At 36.3% G+C, this 20,579-nt stretch overlaps 1 protein-coding gene across 1 annotated transcript; it reads right to left on the bottom strand.

Moving 5' to 3' along the window:
- Positions 1–298: 298 nt before the first annotated feature.
- LOC116177498 (TWiK family of potassium channels protein 7-like) lies at positions 299–20,105 on the bottom strand. Its single transcript, XM_031496484.1, has 4 exons — positions 19,535–20,105; positions 16,532–16,819; positions 1,510–1,712; positions 299–1,464 (listed from the first exon to the last, which is right to left on the bottom strand). The coding sequence occupies exons 1-4, from the start codon at positions 19,893–19,895 to the stop codon at positions 862–864; spliced, it is 1,455 nt and encodes a 484-aa protein (XP_031352344.1). The 5' UTR covers positions 19,896–20,105; the 3' UTR covers positions 299–861.
- Positions 20,106–20,579: the final 474 nt, after the last annotated feature.

The raw sequence follows: 20,579 nt of genomic DNA, 5'->3' as shown, positions 1-20,579 counted from the left end.
CACTGTCTTTACACAGTCACTGCACCGCCTACAATACATAGTGTCCTCTGCGATAGTGTTATTCTTTTCCGTAGACTGGAAAATATATGTATACAAAATCGAAATTATTTAGGACTTTACTGGAATGTATCTTTACAAACGAGATGATGCTCCATTGCACGTATTGTAACTAAATGCAACAATTTTACAACGGCGTTTTATTTAATACCGCCCGTTGAAGCATGGTACCTATGGTGCTTAGATAAATCGCTCTTGGTCCGAAGCATGCTCCCTGAAGATGGAATCAGCCACTCTTTGCTCTCATGGATGAGTTTCATTTCAAACGCAGTGCCAGAGTGATATTAGCCTCGAGCAAATAGTACGAAAAGTGAAGCAAAAGCAAGCCTTGTAAGGAGAGTACGTGGATGATCTACTGACGTTAAGAGCGTTCAAGTTTTTCCTAGGAATGAAAATCGTGATCCTAAAACTCCCTGTACATACTTTACATATCAGTGTCTAGCATCGTTTTCATGTTTGAATAGGTAGGTACAAAATATTGTTACTTGACCACTGTCCGCTATAGAAACAATTTCAGATTAGAGTGTAGGTATCGAAACGCTTGATCGAAACATATGTAAGTATGATATACAGATAAGTATTACAATGTGATAAGCACTACAGTACAATGTTTGTGAAATAAATAATTATTCCTTATTTAAAATTACTTCACTAATTAGGTACCTAGTTGGAAGAGTTACATTTGCTATCTAATGACCGAGTAGTTTCATTTTATTAACAGATCGATAGTGGGTACAAAATGAATTTCCATAAGTGCAACAGATAGGTACCTTAAAAATGCAATTACGAGAACTGAACCTTATGTTAACTACGTTCTATCATTACGTTTGTTTCAGTCAAATCGTTTTCCTCGTTATTATCCTCATTATCCTCGGTTATAATTAAACTCCTTCGAATATCTTCAGCGCATGGTATCTCCGCTTCAGTCTCAAGCTCAGTCTGATTCCCGCCTTTTCCTATAGTAGCCCGCAACTTCGTGGAGGCGATAGAAAACGTCTCGGCCAGCTTCAACTGCACAACGTTGATGCACATGGACATTAAGGCCAAACCAAAGACTAGGTACGCAACGGATGTTATCATGCATAAGTTATGTATCGGTACGTAATCTCCGAAGCCTATCGTCGATAGTGAAATGAAGACAAAGTAGAAAGCGGTAAAAAAATCCCAACTTTCCCATATCCAATACATAATAGCTCCTAGAAAAATATACACAAGTAATACTGCAATGGCCACCGAAATTGGTAGATTAAATTCGTCGTCCACTTCGAAATCGGCCGGCGACATTTTGGACTCCTTTTCCTCCTTACTTTGCGGATTTTCATTTTCGGCATCTCCACCATCTGAGAAGACGGCGCGTTTGCTCGCTAGGGCTATGCCGTAAACCAGCTGGGCGCCCTGAATGATTTCCTAAAACTGATCGTTTACTATGGCTATTAACGACCGGCATCTTACCGAAACGCGTGCCTTCTTCCGTACTTTACGACAGCTGCCCGTGTAGTAAAGGCGACGAACGTAGGTCCACAGTGCTTTGATTGCGCGGGTGAATAACTTGCCAAAGTCGGTTAGTGTGATTAGGAATAATGGAATACCGATGAGGGCGTAGATGATTGTGAAGATCATTCCAAGCTCGGTTGTAGGGAACATGTGCCCATAACCTGCAAGTAATAACCAAATATACCTTAGTGATTACTGATTAAATATCCAGTATTTTTTGAAATTGTCTTTTTAAGTATAAACTCTTAATGCATGAAAAAAGACAGATCCGTGGGTCTCACTTTCTTTGTACACGGATTTTCCATAGCCCTTACCTCAATCGAGAGACATTATTAAAGTATCGACAAACTAATCAAAAAAGTTTAGTTTGGCCATTTTCAAAAATTTCGTTCTGAATTTGTATTTTCGTCAATATAGGGACACTTTCACATGTACCGCTTCATAGCGAATGAGAATGAAAGTATGGCGGTAATAAGCGATAACCAGAAACGTATTGCGGAAATTGAGCGCGGTTTGCCACCATCTGTCCGGTCTGTTTAAAGCCGAGCCCCTAACAAAAATGCCGGTGTTCTATTGGTTGTTAGGGCAGGCCAATAGAGGTACTTTGCAATCATAAATAAGTCCCTTTTCGGTTTTTCTCGTGGGCGAAATTCAAATATTGAAAGAAGTGGAAGAACTTGTGTTCGCGTATCGAATTGTACTATTTGGGTTCGTTAAAAAAATGAGATTCGCAGACTAATTCGCGAGCGATCCCGTGCACTGTTTTTGTGCGTCTATTTTTCTAGCGTTGAAAATTCATTCTATGGTGATTTTCGTGAACCATCACGTACCGTTTTAAGTGCGCTGAAATTCTTAGCGAAGTTATAAAAGCAGGCGCGTGCCATTTTTTGTACGAGTAATTTTATTTCGTAAATTTGCCACCACCTGCACCATTTTTTCGTGCGAGTTTATAAAGTGTAAAGTGCAACTAGTTTCCTTTTGAGTGAACATACAGAAACCAGCTGGTTATTGCTAAATTTCAATCGCGTTGTTAAGAAGCGTGTAAGTAAGATTGGTGAAAAAATGCGAGTTACCTGTAAGTACACGAGTGATAAAATTTACAGGAAGGAACATTTTTGAGTAGGGGAGCTTTTAAAATCAAACCGCGAGTAAATAAATTGATATCTAACTCATCGTGATAAATAGAAGACTTTTCGGACAGCACCTTGTGCGATAAATAACATTTTCTATACAACGGCATTTAATGACAATTAATCAGTGCATTTACCTGCAACAATCTCTAAACGAGCAAAATTAATAGCCACACAACGGAATATTGGCATTTTATTCCTATGCATAGTCAGGATATCGAGTATTACCTTCGCGAAAATGAAGCCGGTTTGCTCGGATTCGCAATACGACATTTATGTTTTGCATTCATCATGGAGTCAACTGTACCATTGAAGTGGTCTGTTTCCATATTTTTAAAGGGGGCAGCATTTTCCAAGGAGAGTTGAGACCAATAATTGTAACCTGAAAGAAATCTCAACCACGTTAGCTAGTGCAAGTTATTTTAAATTTTTTGATTTGTATAAAGTAGTGGTTGATTATTTTTAGGAATTTGCATATTAATTTTGTATTGCACTTATTGACAAGAAACCTCTTTTGGCCGAAGGAGAATGTTAATATATTTAAATAGGAGAATGTATCAATAACTCATTATGTGGTAAAAATAACATTATTTTATTTATTTATTTATTTTTGGACTTTATGTTTAAGTGGCTGCTGCCGCTTTACCAACGCAACCCACTATACATTTACAAATATCCATTCCCGAACCCGAATTCGAACCAGGGATCCTAAGTACCGAAGTGGGGCTTCCACATCACTGCGCCACACGCCCACACTTGCGACTGGCAGTTAAAGATCACGAAATATGCATTGATTTTTTTGTATTTGTTTTTATGAATCAAACCCTAGATCAAATCAGTATTTTACATCCAGGAACGTGAAAATAAAATTGGAATTTGATCGCCTTTGTTTAAATAAATATATATTACATTAAATCAACTAAGTTCACTAGTGTATTTATTCAATCAAATCAGAACATTAGAGTTTGAATTTCAGATTTTAAGAGGAGATAAGAGGTCAAACTTCCGCAAGCAAAATGGCTATAAGAATTTTTTCAAATTACTGAGCTATCCGTCGGTAAATGAAAAATTAGGTAATTGGGGTGCCGTAGGGGTTTATTTTTATAGTATGCAAGTGAGGTCTTCTAAGCCGTTACAACTGCGCAACGTGTTCTTTAGCGCAAGTTTTTTGTAAAAGGTAGCTTTTAATCTTCGCGCGGCTAGCTGGCTGGCAGGAAATGCGGGAACGTAAAAGAACGAGGAGTGTGCATGATCCTACCTGAGCTATGTAATTAACAACTATAGGGACGGGAATACATAATGTGGGGTCGGCTAAATCTGGCCGCCATCCCCGAGCGTGTTATACTAACGTGGTGATATTTCGGATTTTTCCTATCTTTTTGTAGTTTTGTTTCGATTGTTTTCAAATTGGTGTCGTCAGAAATATGTTCTACAGGCGCACAACTTCTGTCACGGAATTTGGTTTGGTTTCCTACGGGCGAAATAAACTACCTTTTGCAATGCAAGGCCTGTGTCTTCGAGATATAGTCGATTTTGGGAACCCAAAAGTGTGTTGCCTCTTAGTTTAGAATTAACAGCACTTAACTATGTCAAACTGTGCTGAATACGCCATATTATGAGAAATCACTACGCAAAAATCTAATATTTAGCCAAAGCTCAAGCCGATTTTGTCCATTTTAGGTTAAAATTCGACTGAGCAATTTTTATTTTTACATTTCGTTTCGCACTCCTGTTACACAAAAAAATGGCTAATGACAAAGTGTCAGAATGATATATTTCCTACATAGTGTGAAAACTGCACTATTTTCATTTTTAGTGCATCACAGCGGTATTTTTAATCGAATTTTAATATAGAATTTTACTTCGGCTCTTTTACGACTTGTGTGTTCACTTAGAGAATCTATGGAATGCTATTATAGCTTCACATGCAATTTAATTTTATTAGTTCAGCCGCTTCATTTATGCTTTGGGGAGCGCACTAGCAACACGTCGATTTTTCGAAAAATATTAATCAGTTATAAACGAAATTACTCGTTGAGAGGTCTCAGACCTTATGCACAGTTAATAGGTAGATTGTAGGTACATTTTTATTGTTAGAAAGGGTCGAAAGACAGGTAGTACAATATGAACTTCTGAAATATTTGCAATTAACGGATTTCGACAGAGCTATAAATAGGTCGAGATTTGCAGGTACTTGGCTATATTTTCTATACAGGGTAGTCGGTAGGTACCTACATAAGTATAATCAGACTAGAGAGATACATCAGTACCTACCTAATAAGTTTGAGGTACTCCTCTATTTTTTGAAGAATAGAATATGATGAACGACAGCACTACTTATACTTTTAGTGTTATTCATTACGTTTCAAAAATGAATAATAACGAATAAGACAAAATCCGGATTGCATTCTTTTTCCATAAGACAATAATCCTTGACCGGCGGTAAACGGTCATAAAATGTCTATCAATGATTAAACCATTCAATATGTAGGAATGTCCGAGACAAAAATACCCAAGTCTTATGGCAATAATTCCATAAGCGCGTTGATGGTAGGTATATAATGCATGAAGATTCAGTTCCTTAGAGCATTCTTTGAAATATTGCATTTTCGCTTTGTAAGTATCATATACTCTCCTTCAATATTTTCGTAAATAAAAGTGTTTACATCGCTAGTAGATCTGCCTAGTCTAGACTATCTTTCCGCTCTTTGAGAGTATCCTCCTCTTACACTCCGTTCTGACGATATCTGCACTGAGAGTTTTGACATCTCCAATAGATATGTCTCATACTGACGTTCCACTTGCTCTTTACGAGTACTCTCTTTCGACACTTCGTTTTGAAGATATTCGCTTCGACTCTACCAATAGATATGTATCGTCCGGACGATTAATTTTGCCCTTCCTTCGACAAACCGTTTTCGAGATATTCGCTCTTAAATTTTTGAGTTTGACAGTAATGAATATTGCTGTGACCCTCGAATTTCGGGCCAATTATAACACTTTTCAAACCTAGCTAGCTCTTTAATACAAATTCTTCTCGGTACACATCTGCACCCCAGCACAGCCAAATTATTCAATTCTGACTTTAGATTCCTGATTCTAAGCAAATAATGGCCACGATTCCAAGCAGTCTGGTTAGCAAATTTTGACACGCACTTAAAATGAACGTTGGGCGCGAATCAATAAAATTAATCGTAATAGAGCACAAGACTTCTCTCTTCGTCGTTAAAGGAATTGAATGAACACACGAGTTGCAAGATTTGACAGGTTAAATTTATCCTACCTTCACACATGAAATTAAGCAATAAAATCTTATCTAATAGTAACTGACACACAAAAATTAAACAACAAATTACTTACGTTGTTCGGGTTAACAATATTCAAACACAATCCGAACACACCAAACACTAATTAATTACCGGAAATAATTGCACCTGATGATGGCACGTTTTGTGTCAATTCGTAAATAATTCCAACGAAATTGATTAGCAAAAATTACAATTCACAATTTAATTACCAATTAATAACCCCCACATACATTCCAAATGTCTTGTTACAAACGTCAACGTCCCAAACTGACCGTGTTTACACAGCAATATATTTCTTCCAGACGCTCCAATCGTCCTTTGTGAGTACCCTTCTTTGACAATCTGCTTTTGAAATATAAAGAATTCTATTCGATCACGATAAGGGGTCGAGAAGAAGACTATGGTTGGTAGAAATTAATCCCATTCATTGAGACCTATCGTTAGAGAACCATGAAAGATAAACTTAAATTCCGATCAATTCCAAAAATATTCGAAAAAAGTCGTTTTTTTAAGTTTTTTGTAACCCTGTTTAAAAAGATATCAAAAACAAATAACACTTCCTCATAGGCATTTTTTAAGCTCTACAAGACGATGCTCACGGATTTTCACCGCGAGGTTACGTCTTTGAAAAACCATCATCAACCTCATGTAATCACCTAGTAATTATTGGTAGAGAATCGTGGGCACGAACTTATAAATTAAGATGAATTGCTAATGCTGAATTGACAAATGACACCTACATGGAGGCAGCCATGATGTGCACTCACTTGGCGCGAAATTCAAATCAACTAGTAAACAAGCATTAAATTCACGTTTTCTAAATAAATTACTGTGACACATGTCATTTTCCAAGGCTGCAATAGCCCTAAAACTTGAGCACTAGGAAAATTCCCCTAGAAATTAACTAAAACGTGCACATCATGGCGGCGCCCGTGCTAGGGCCATTTCTACCTCTATGCAACTGTTTGATCAGCAGTCCATCTTAATTTATAAGTTCGTGATCGTGGGGCAATTGAGATTCAGCCGAAGGAAAATGTGCATTAAGCCTGAAGATTTAAAAGGTTTTGTTTCTGTTAAATTCTTTTTCTAAAGGGGTTGTTGGTGAAAAGAAATGAATCCTACTGGTAGAACAGATGGGCAGCCATTTTAGGTCGTATTATCTTGAAGTTGAAGACAGTGGAGGCGCGTCCAGAGGGCATTACACGGGTAGCCGCGAAACATTATGGTTGATTACGCGTTGCGCAGTCATAAATTAATTAAGTCGGTCACATGCAGAATTACCGCAGAGTGGTAAAGTTTTTGTGGCATAAAGGAGCTGTTAACCAAAGAATTGCATTTGAAACCGCCATAGACAACGCAGTAAGTTACGACCGCGTGTGCGCGGAGACAATCAAAGAAAAAGGAGAAATACCTACCTATGAGTTTGGCTGGAAACGGTTAAATCGCGGAATAAGTTCAATTTACACAATCAAAAATTAAGTCGAGCGAACTCAAACTGCACGAGCGTATGTGAAGTAAGTAAAACAAGATACGAACAATCGAATACGATTTTTAGTAGGGGGATTTTTGCCACTTGAACAGACGGACGGACTAAAAATTTCTGGACGATGTAATGTAAATGTAAAATAAACTAAACAAATATAGAAAACGAGTTCCTGGGTATGGTTATGCATGTGCAAAACTAAATTTTAAACCTGATGTTAGTTTTGCTTTTATTTAAAGTGTACATGTATGAAAGTTGGCACTGCAAATCCTGCACAAAACCAAATTTGGAAAATAGCGCTACATTTGCTTTTATTCCAAGTAGCTATGTATCAAATTTCATTTGAACTCCCCCATAAATAAGAAAGTTGGTACTGCGCATGCACAAAACCAAATTTTGAAACTGGTGTTAAATTTGCTTTTATTCCAAGTAGCTATGCATCAAATTTCATTTGAACGCCTCCATAAATAAGAAAGTTTGCAATCCGGTTTGTAAATGTTCGAGATGCGAAAAGGGCACTGTGACTGTTGATCGATTAGGCTTAATTTTTGGAATTGCGTTTTATATGGCTAAAGCTATATGCATATTGAATTTCATGCAATTCGGTTCATAACTCACGGAGATGTCAAAAGGGCCTTCTTATTTTTTGGGCTATATTACCAATTCACGAACTGCGATCTACAAATTTGATATAGAATCCACCTACAAAATTTCATCCTAATCGGTCCATTCGTTTATGAGTTATCGTGCTAACGAACGGACAGACGGACTGACACCACAAAATTATAAACTCGCTAGGAGCTCGTTAATAAAAGGAAGCTCGATGTTGTTTACACTGTGAAATAAAGTAGTCGCATTTTGCTTGTATTTGTATGTTCAACCCATTACCGTGCCTTTAAGAGCAAAAAACTTTTATATTGTTTGTAGCTTTCCATTTTGGTCTGGAAGCATGAGAATATTGGAAAAAGGGAGAAAATTATACATTACGGATAGATATTTTTTTGGAAGATATAATAACAAACTTTCTTTAACCATGAAACGCATTATGGCAGTCATTTAAAAATAAACTTGATATTCAAATGCCAGTGCCCGCCATCTTGAATTTCATGTTGACTTCATTTTTGAGTTTGTCTATCGAAGTGAGAAACTTATATTAAGCTTTTTTCATTAAAATATAGATCAACTGGTGAAACAATTTTTAAAATCAAATGACGTGAATTGAAAATTGAAAATCCGTCTTTCGCTTCAAATTGAGTACAAACTCATAATATTATGGTAATATACACTAACATCATATACATATAATAGAATACTTCCAATGATCTTTAAACGAAACGTGATAAATGAACACGTCGTAGTTCCTAAGTAGAAAACGTTGTTCTATAAGTGCGCTTCTTTAAAAGAAAAAAATCAAGTGCTATTCTTGTGTAGGTAACGTAACGTAATAACAAAATCTTGTTTAGCACCACAGCGTCGGTACGTTCAAAATACTTTAAGTGCATCTTTTCATGCCAATTTACGATCCTCAAGACTATTATCGTTATTCATTAGAGGGTAAAGTTATGTGTGCAACGTTCCAATTAATTTATGGATATCTATCCAACTTTTAGTGATCATTGATGGATCGTAAATTTTTCGTTAATTAGAGCCTAGAGTTTATATTTATTTTGTTGACAACATTTTACAAAGAAAGTGGTGTGAGAATTAGCTTTATTGGACCGTGATCAAAGGCTATTTCGAAATACCGCGACAGTTCGTCTACAGTTCATACCTACCTACATTCGCACTAACAAGGTATACCTACTTCTTCCTTTAGGAACTGGAAAGGATATAATCGAATTGTCAAAAGCATTCTAGTGCCGATTGCCCATTCTAATTGGAATTCCTCAATGAGATCCAATTGATTCTTATCATTACGAGTAGTCAGAGGCTTGGAGAATGGGTTGGGTTGGGTAAAATTGAATTTCCCTGTTTGTTCTTGGAGAATATTGTAATGCCAAGTGAATTTAAAATTTAAAAAAAAATTTCAACCGCAACGTTGGAATTCCGTGCTTAGGTTAGCCTGATCAGTCATAACAATTCGTTATATTTCAGGGCAAGGCAATTCCTGAATGTTTGATTAAATTTTGTCTGTTTACGGTAATGTTAGATTTTTTTGCCAAAAATGTAGGTATCCACGACTAGCTCAACTTTACCAAAGTGACCTCGAAGCCCCTCGTCGATGACCCTTAGTAAAAAATAAATGGACCTGCATTTTACTTGAAAATTCAAAAACTAATCACTTCTGCCTTACTTTGATAGCAAGTAAATACAGAGAATGAAACATATATTGAAATTTAAATAAAACAGTCAATTTCAGCCTTCCTCTATAGCCCTTCAAAAATTCAATTCTATGTTTTTTGTAAACGTCCAGTACTCAAAATGTTTACTAGGTACATCCTTTGTTCGTGGGTACGTTCTATCTTACTAATTTAAACAAACCCCTTAAATGAACAATGGATAAATATGAAACATCTCCTTGTTTACACACAAATAAAATTTTACACAAAATTGTCGGCACTTAATACTGAGTTTAAATGGAAAACTTTCTACCTTCTTCTAACCGAGTTCATAAGCAAATATTAATTCCAATAGAAAAATACTTTTAAACAATACACAGTACCAAAATGATTGGATCCTGCTTTTAAGAATTTCTAGTTCTCAATTTTTGTTTACAGTTTAAACTTCAAAATTCTACTTGGCAAATTCTAGAAAAACGTGGCCCGTATTGAATACAAATACACACATTTACCTTATTTATATGGCGTCTAAATGTGCCCTGTGAGCAGTACAACCTTAAAACACTGGATGACCCTCAATTTAGATTTTGTGGAACGGCACCAAACATTTCCGACGTTAACTCCTCGCTCGTAGCGGAGGGTTCTCTTTGCAAAGTTCCCAGGAATGCACAATGTTGCGTAATTCAAATCATCGAATTAACTTGAAACATATTAATCCCATACAAAGTTGCTTATTGCGGAAGTGTAAATAAGTTCTTTTTTTCACTATAGAAATTGGAATTGGTATTTTATTGCGCAATATTGCTTTTCTAAAAACATGAACGGGCTAACGTTCCGTTTTCAAAATTACACCTAATTAATTTCTCTCTTGAAACTTCCAGTGGCGTGGCGTAACTTCATTTTAGAGGCCCGTCTTCAAAAATATTTGGGGGCCCTTTGCTTATATCAGCAATTTAAACGATGTTAACTTGTATATGTAGGAAATAGTGTTTTGATTTAGCTTTGCTGATTTTGCATTTTGGAATTCATTGTCCACAGGTCCATTGTAAAATTTAACGTCACTGCGTGCAATCAGAATCCAGTTGATTTTGTTCCAACTTTAATTGTCAAGCTTTGTGTAATATTTGTGCCATAACAAAGGTAATAATGTACTTAATTTTATTTGAATTCAGCTAGGGGTAGGTAACCCCTCAATTTGTTTGTTATTTAATTGTTTCACTTTAAATGTTATCCATAGTTTGATTTGTTTAATATTGGCCAGTTCCTTCGATGCTTAAACATTTGATTAGCGACTTCAATTCTTTGTGTATGAATCTGCCTTTTTTACTCGATCTGTTACCTCCATGTAGACGTAAATGCTGGAGTGTTCAAATTACTTAGCGGCATTCATCTTGAAATACAACTTCAGTCTTAGGTTCCTATATCCAGGACCTCCAGATACCTTCGGGGTTGGAGAAGGTCCCGCTAATTAACAAAGTATTTGATGTACTTTATGTAATAGACTTCGGAATGTTATTTGGAAAGGAGATTGTTCACCTATATTTACCCTCCGTGAACAATGATTCAGAATTTTCTTCAGGACTGTAACCAAAGCTATGGGTACTCTTTGCTGTAACTATAAACTGTAAACGGAAGCATGTGCATGGCCTTTCGTTTTTTTCAATTTTTTCAGAATTGTTTATACACGAATTAATTTTTTTGTACATTTCTTGCCGGGGCCCCTTTTAAGTCGGGGCCCGCTCACTGCGTACCTTTGAGGCATTGTAGTTACGCCACTGGAACTTTCCGCTAATTTTATCTTATGTAGCGCAAAGCGGGCGACTTAATTTTGTTACGTTCTATTCGCTCGTAATTCAAATTTAGTATTGTTCTTTGTTTCGCCAACGGAGGTCGTGCAGTTCTTTTTAATTCCTTTCGCCGCACCCACTTCTTTGTACAAAAACGAGACGATCATTACTTGTAGAAGAACATACACGCTAATATGGTTACTGGACAATTTTTGTCAGCTTTTTGGGATTTTTAGGTGCTGTATACGTTTACTTTATCTTTCTCTTGTTATTTTGCTTTCGACACTTTCCACGCATTTGCAGATATACTTCACAAGTTCTAAGGCCATTTTAGGTATTAAAATTACGTATTTACCTTTCAGCTTTGAATGATCATTTTAGGCTTCTTTCTTCTTACTTCAGGAGATATTACCTACCGGATGGCGGATTGTGCTTTCTACATCGAGATTCCTGAGTGGAAACTGCCGAATTCTCGATTTTCTCAATATTGCGCAAGGAATATTCATTTGGGTAGGTTCACCGCCATCTTATCAATTGAAGCACGCCATAGATGGGTTTCTACATTACCGGCCGGGAAAACTCTACCAACTATTACTTGTGACCTACTTACACACGAAGTTTGTTGATCTACACTTCGATAATTGTTCTTGAATTGTAATTGCAAGTATTAACGAACCGTATGGAGAACATTACTCGTGTAAATTTCTCCGATACATCTGATTTTACTTACACTACCTGTGTCGTTGAATAAACCTGTATCATTTACAGAAATAAAAAAGCACTTTATTCCTTTTAAAAATCATATCCGGATCAAATAAACGACTGGCTTCACAAATAAACGACTGGCTTCAATGCAATAAATTAAAACATAACGTCAGCAAAACTCAAAAAATTAATTTTACCGCCACCAGATCTATTTGTACCAGAAACTCGGTCAAATTGCTAGGTATTACATTAGACAATGAACTCAATTGGGAGACTCACGTGGACAGATTATGCACGACATTATCTTCCAACATTTATTTGTTATTAAAATTACGACAATCTGTAAATGTTCATGTACCTACTCATATCAAGCTACTACGCTTTCATTCACTCCAGAATTAGCTACGGGATAACTGTATGGGGCAGATCTCCTCATTCTGAAAGAGTCTTTAGAATTCAAAAAAAAGCTGTGCGGATTATTGCCAGTATTGGAAATAGAGATCATTGCAGAGATGTGTTTAAACATTTTTTTATTATACCTGACTCACAATCTCCGTTTTAAACACTCAAATGCGTGCGAAAAAGGGCCTTTAAAACACACGTGCTTTAAAGTTGCTAAGTAACGATACTTCAAGTATGACTTTTAAAACTGTCATCTGGATGAAATAAAAAAATCCTCTTAGGTCGCTTTCTGTAAATGCAGAACATTTCTTTGGCGTTTGTACCTATCCTTTGGTTGAAGCTTTCACAAACGCGCGTAATTTAGGGTATGCTTCCAAATCTGTTCCACTTTTTAATCGCAGCATTGCTTTAAAGTTTTGAATGAATGCACCAAAATACAGAAGATTTAAATACCTTTGACATTTCCTTCATATATGCCAGCATTATGGATGCATTTAAGACTGTATTCGTAACTTCCTATTCATGGAAACAACTTTTCATATTCTTTATAATAGGCTTTACTGCAGTTGGATTTTACACCTACCAACGTTTGTTTAGATTTTACAACAATCGATTTAATGGACGGTGTATTATCTTTTTCAACGGAAATCGTTAAATTCACAAAGACGATGATTTTTTAAGCAAACGTCAAGTGACATTTCCATGGCAATCGTGAAATTACGAACACCCAGCCCACTTAATTAGACATGTATATTTGAGTATAACGTCAATATGACTTCATTGTATTTCCTATTTTTAAATTATACTGCAGGTATAATAAAAAATACTATAAGATACACGTGTACAATTGGTCTTTAAAGCACTTGCAACGTTAAAGGCACTCCGCTTTGCGTCGTGTCCTTAAACTCGTTGCGCGTGCTTTAAAGACTTGATTATACACTGTATCTTAATATACTATAAAATAATGCCATTACCATGCATATATATTTATAACACATTAGTTGATATCCATAAATTAACAATCTCTAAAGGAGAAGTATCAGATAGGAGCATCCACAATTACAACACTCGCTATTGTCAATTGTTATTGCCCCCAAAATTTAAGCTATGTGTGTCCGACAGAAACTCACTGAATGTAAAACTCTACAACAAATTGGATAGTCAATTAAAACTAATGTCATTGCCTAAATTTAAAATTAATGTTAAAAAACTCTTGTTGCAAAATTGTTTTTACAGTATCGCAGAATATTTGAATACCTACTCCTTAATGCACGCGAATCTAGTCTTGTAGTTCCTAACATACTGTGATATTTTTAATGTGTGAAATATTTATATATACCTATACTCGTTTATATCTCATATACCATTTTGACGTGACAAACAATGTAAATTGAATAGGTCCAATAAACATTATTATTATTATTATTATTATTATTATTATTATCCGGATAAAATTCTGGGTTCTGGGCTAAATGTTATTGTATTTTGATTCGTATTTCGCACTTAAAATTTCCATGACTTGGTTCTATGATAGCCGAAAAATATAAACTTTCGCGCTGGCGATTTCAGAACGAATTTTATCGCGACAACAGACGTGGTTTCTTCTTGCGTGATTGAAAATCGAATCTCCCGAAACAGCTATACACATTTTAATCTGTACACTCCCGTAGCCCAAAGCCAAACGAATTCAAAAGTCTCTCCAGATTAATCTCTACCTATTTTCTTAATTTAATTATCTCCATTTTCAAAATGATTAGTAATTAAGTGAACAATTTTTTCCTAGATTTTTTCTTTAAGAGCCAATCGTGTAACGATGCACCCATTTTTCGGCGTAAGATCTGTCAGTTTTGACGATCGCACGGTACATGAACGCACGCATGTTATAAAATTGAGGCACTGTACCTTCTGGACCTATGTAGTTCTTTACCAAGGGAAGGTAACAGTAATTGCTTTGATTTCTAACGTCGTCTTTTAGCCGCCGAAATCGAGATACTGTAACTAATTTGCCGTTTGTAACCGTTCCCGTCGCGATATTTAAATTATAGCTCTCTCCGATTAGAAGAGGATTAATATTATACGATTTCAGCTTCGTTAATTAACCGATTTTAGTTTTCTTATGTTAAGTTTAAATCTAGAGGTAAAACTGCAAGGTCGTGCAGTTTATTTCGTTATCGCAGTCTTTTTGCGATTGATCCGAAGTTCCATTTAACATTGGGCATTACTGCGTTGCCGAATTTGCAAATTTTAATCCGGCCAATAAAATGAGGGTTGCAGCAAACTTCGTCTGATTAGATTGGCTCTAGTCGAATTAAAAGCGAAGAAACGATATCATGAGAGTTTGGTGCAATAGCTGGAAAGTCCACTCTTCCCTTCCCGAAATGGCCTAATTAGTTGAAATAGGTAAGCGCTGTACGACAAAAATCATCTCACTTGCAGAGCTTAACATTTGCATATAGTTGATTTGTGCTTCCGTTCCTATTGTGGGAAGTTGCTACCGTTTGCGTGTGCCGTAATTCTGTTTTGGTTTTATGCCATTTGGCCGCATCAGCGCTGGAGTTTTGCGTTTTTCTATTTGAGTACCTGTGGTTCCGAAGTTCCGTTCTGAAACCGCCGCCCGCAATAGTTGAAACCTCCTGGTGGCGCTCGAGATATCCGTACTGTTCCGCCCACTACAACATCCAGGTTTCCGCCGACCGCTGCTGGTTCGAATTTAAGTGAAATAAATTGTAATTTTTTTCTTTCTGATAAATTAAATTTTATCTTAATATGACTGCGCGGATTACCAAAGTTTGTCACAATCGGAATCGCTTTACCCCTGCTCCCTAAAATGCGCAACTTAGGCTGTTCCTTGAAAACCCGCACATTGAATATTTTATGAGGAGGGGGGGGGCGGTGGTGAATACACGTTTTATCCTTCATGGTATTCTAATGGAAGGTCTCGTAACCGAGGGCGGGGGGGGGGGGGGTAGTAATTTTATCTTTCATGGCATTCTAAATTAAATGTCTCAACAAAAGGAATTGTTTTATACCAACTACTGTCCTTTTTGACTGCTTATCAAAAGAGGAGGTGGGAGAGAGGGGCGTGGAACTCATGGTTCTCTAATGAAAGGTCTCAACGAAAAGAATTAATTTCTACCAACCATAGTCCTCCTCCTCGACCTCTTATCGTAATCGGATGTAATTCTTTATATCTCAAGGACAGATTATCGGAACAGGGTACTTCCTCACAAAGAGTGATTGGGACGTCTGGAAGAAATATATCCATTAGTGATGGCAAAACTAGCGTATCCTCGAACACTAATTTTGTTGAAAATGTGAAAAATGCACTCATGGGTTGTATACAGTCTACCAAAGATCAGTGTATAGTTTGATCTTTCAGTAGACCCACACTTGCTAATTAATGACAGCACTTTTCTTTCGTTCAGAAGTTAACGCGTTCAGAGGGTTTAAAATTCATTTTAAACGGTTACAATTGGGGCCTTCATTACTACCAGCAATTCGGCAAAGACTATTAGTTGTCCGTTTTATGGTCGATGACAAGTATGGGCAGTGAAAAATGGTCAAGATCGTTAAGTATAAAATCTGGCACAAACCTATAAGAAGACTTGGCATGGCACTTGTATTAATTAGCATCATTGGCAACCAACATCCAGATTTGTTTCTACCAACATTCATTTTAAACTCGATCTCTGATCGTAAAAGAATGGGATTTACAGATTTTTTGAAATTACGCATTTAGTCACGGAAATTGTATCCTATTCGTAAACATTGGCAGACAGGAACTTATTTAATAGCTCACCCCACGCATACGTTGTTTTAAATTCTGTGGCCCGTGTGTCGAAATTAACACCGCGATTTTAAAATAAACCATCTACATTTTACTCACCAATCGTAGTGTAAAGTGTTCCGCAATAAACGATGGCGTTGAAGAACGTCCACGACTTTGGGTTGTTTCGAGTGCGGAAAACAGTAAAGTTTTGATACACTTCGACCATGAACTCTTCGTAATCTTCCAACTTCTTCCTAAGCCTTAGATTCCACTCCTCGTCTGTTTCGTTATTTAGATTCTTCGAGTAATTCTTTAGCTCTTGTACAAAGTCGCCACGCGTATCCCGTAAATTTCGCAATATCATGCCTTTAGTGTAGTACTCTTGTTTAACTTTTTCCTTAGAACCTGCAAAATTATTTACGCATTAGCCCTTTTAGTTCTAAACTTCTAAGCAACAAGTGTAGAAAACCCAAAACTTTTTCAAAAGCTTTTAGACTGTTAGCCCATTGATTGCGTCAAAACTTCCTATTTGCTTAAATTACGTACGTACAGCTGAAATAATTCGAAACTTTCGAAAGTGTGCCCGAAGGTATGGACCTATAAAATAATAAAGGACGATAAATTTTATTCTTCGTGCACTCGAATGTGCAAAAGAACGTTACGTGTGTTTATAATGGGAATTGAATTTACTGCTCGGGATAACTTGGATTGAAAACAATGAAAATGAATTTCTCGCGAGTTTGGAAAGTTCAAGTACTAACGCTCGTAATTAAATTTAAAGCACATTTTACTCTTTTTCTAGTTTTATTTCTTCGAAAGTAGACGATATCCCTATTGATTTGTACAATATTTAACTAGGTAAAAGAGAGGTTAATCTTGCACGCTTACATATTCAGTTTCTACCAATTTTCATTAAACCACAAACAGCTATAGTAGCTCAATCTCAATTAAACTCAGGTAATTTAAATAACTCCCACGCATAAACTCAAACTCTGTCAAAATTGTTATACGAGTCAATTATAATTTTTCCAGGGCACGTCCAGCGAAAATCTCGATAAGACTTTCATTTTTGGACACGCAGCATCCTTGGCCTCTTTCCCACAATTCCAAATAATGAATTTAATTATTATCTAGAAACGCTGGGTACTAATTTATAATGAAAACTCTTATCTGGGTCATAATCTGGGTTCGATTAAACGCAAAACTGCTCATTTACAACACAAATTTATTGGACAAAATGCTGAAAGAAAGAAAGGTACTCAGGGCCTGCAAACAAAGTACCACCCACGTGCGATCGTTTGAAACAAATTATTTACATAAAGTTTTCATTATGTACCTCAACGCAATTATTTCCTATTGTACAAACATTTTTTATTGTAACCTAAATAACCATAAAATATTCATAATAGAAAGAGAATAGAAATTATTTACAAAAAAACATTAATCAACATTGAATTCGGACTTAATTACTGTGAGCGCATTTATGTTTCATGCAAATTAACGACTATATTTACACTTAGAAAAATGAGATTCAATATAGATGATCTATAACTATACTAGTTATTACTGGAAGCACTAACGACGCGAGCGACGCCAATCGTTAGTGCTCGTTGGTGCTTCATGCCTTGCATCAGCCCGACCAGCCGTTTTCGAGAAAACGACATCCTCTAGGACAGTGCTGGTTTCCTACCCTCGTTGGAAGTACTAACGACGAGACCGGCGCCGGATGTTAGTGCCTTTTAGTGCTTCATCGATCGAGTTTTTTCCTATATAATATAAGCTTTAATGGATTCCAGATGTGCAACGATCAAAAACTTAAAATTGGTGGAGTAAATTTTGTGCTAATCAATTTCCAAAATTTAAAATGACCATCATTTTGTTGTAAATTTTTTGTAAAACAAATTTGTAGATATTAAACTGTTGACTTCAAAAGCCTTGAATTTTTCTGACTACAAATAATGGCGATAAAGACATTTCTAAAATAACCAAAAAAAGGCCCATAATTCGGAAACAAAAGCCAAAGTGAAAAAAAATTACTTAAAAAAGTGTTAATTTTGACAAGTATTATAACCCTTATTGGCTATTGCGTTGTCCACTCTAAGTAGAAACACTCTGTATACCGTAAGGCGGATTGGGCGAAATTTAAAGAGACTCTGTGACGAAATGCTTCAAAACTGCACAACCCCAGACGGTACAAAGGAATTCATTAATAATTGATTTACCAGACTTACTAGGTCAAAGAATCAAAGATTGATTCATAACAATTCAATATTTATCACTTAATTGCAGACACATTTATAACAAGAGCAGTCCTGATTACTACGATATCAATGTTAAGACGGACACTGAACACAATTCAATATGCTTACAATTATAGCAAACGAAAATTATAAACGGGATTTTATATTTCACGAACAGAATGAATACGCATCTGCATTTATTCAGTATCGCCGGCGACTAATCCTCTATCGACTTGATGGCGCCTTGATGTCTTTCTAGAAGCCTTGAGCAACGAGAAAGCGCGTTTTGACATTTTTTAAAATAAAATTGGTATACCAACTAAATAACAATTTTGAAATTTTTACCGTCCTACGAAGGCATAGAAGAAATATGATTTCCTAAAGATGCGTTGGATCTTAAAAGGATTCCTTTTCTTTAATAAGAGTTTTAATCGAAAGACCAAACAAACTGGTTCAGCTTTATTTAAGAGTGCAGTGGTAAACATTGAGAAACTTCTTGATAGAACGATAACTTCAGTTCCTGGCATTAGCTTTTAAGTAAAAGCAGATGCAGTTTCGACATGTCAAAAATAATTTCTCACCTACGCTTACTCGAATTGTTCCAAGTTTGCAAGCTCCCAAATGACCGATTTGGAAAAGGATTAGATCAACCAACTGATAATTCAATTACATTGAAATCTATTGCGTATTCTTTCATAATCCCAGGTTACAAATGTAGACAATAAATTTGTCGTCTGCCAGTTTTATTAATCCCCAAAATATATGGGAATTGGCACGTAACAAAAATATAGCAGACGTGTAAATGAGGCGACGAAAAACTTATACGGCTTACCGGCTTTTGTCTCGTTCGATTAGCTAAAGTTATAAACTTTTGGCTTACCTTCAATTGACACAAACACTAGAGCTCCTCCAACTGTGTAAATAATTAATATAAATGTTAGAAAGCAATGAGTGAACCACATATGACTCCAGGAACCGAATTTTTCGTACAGTCCGTAGGTGAATTTCTCCCCAAAGCTCAGGCCTGTTTGTGCGATTCCCTTTATACCACCCTTTACAACGGCGAATTGTTTACGAGTGTAACGATATGCTCGTTTCTTCGACAATTTTGGAATGTTTCTGGACTTCTTGGAGGTAACTTCGCAGTCCTGTTCGACTTTCTGATCAGCCAGGATTAAACTGGATGGTCTGCTTATTGGTATTCTTGGTGGTAGCGGTGGCGGTATATCAAGGGGTTCCATATCTAACAGTTTTTATCACACAACGCACTCAAATATTTAGTTTGTGACGGCTGCAATTACACTAGCTATGTGCTTGGCATCTTTTTGAAGCTCTGTTTATTTTACACAATTCAAAATACTTACGAGTACTTTGCACTGTGAATGAAGAAACAAGTGACATTTAAATGAACCCGCGTATTTTAGAAAAACCACCGATTGTTTTAAAGGGCGTACGCGCACTTAAAAATATTCACATTTTACAAGAAGTGGGAGTAGGTAGGTAGGTATTTATTTAAGCCGCAGAAGTCAATCTGTTCAGATATATTTAAATGGCGCATGTATGTGTTTTGAAGGTAGGTATCAAGCATTTCTGGGTATACGGTACAAAAGTAATGACGCTGACGACCTAAGTTATGTTTTTCAATTAATCACGTCTGACATAAGACATTGCATAGCAAAGACCGAGGCAAAGACATTTAAAATAACAAACTTTTCTTTGGAGGATTAAAGAAACTTTTTTAATTTTATACCAATGGTTGTCGGGGGTCGGTATGCGTCATATTTAATGAATTAGGTAATATGAGGACGATACAGTTTTGCATTTAATGCGAGAACAAAATCCACAAATCTTGGCACAAGTCAGTCACTAACTACCAATAGCAACATACAGTGTGTCCACTTAAGTTCGCAGCGTTTTTTAATTGT

Source organism: Photinus pyralis, unplaced genomic scaffold, assembly GCF_008802855.1.
Source record: "Photinus pyralis isolate 1611_PpyrPB1 unplaced genomic scaffold, Ppyr1.3 Ppyr1.4_LG7, whole genome shotgun sequence".
Classification (NCBI taxonomy): Eukaryota; Metazoa; Arthropoda; class Insecta; order Coleoptera; family Lampyridae; genus Photinus; species Photinus pyralis.
The sequence above is the reverse complement of the archived record's forward strand: the minus strand, read 5'-3'. Positions and strand labels throughout refer to the sequence as shown.

What these genes read in the sequence shown, in the direction of transcription:
- LOC116177498 (XM_031496484.1), bottom strand. Translation starts at nt 19,895, where the DNA reads ATGGAACCCCTTGATATACCGCCACCGCTACCACCAAGAATACCAATA. An exon ending in AGTGTTTGTGTCAATTGAAG is followed by an intron (nt 16,820 to 19,534) that starts GTAAGCCAAAAG and finishes ATAATTTTGCAG; the next exon opens with GTTCTAAGGAAAAAGTTAAA. An exon ending in AACACTTTACACTACGATTG is followed by an intron (nt 1,713 to 16,531) that starts GTGAGTAAAATG and finishes TATTACTTGCAG; the next exon opens with GTTATGGGCACATGTTCCCT.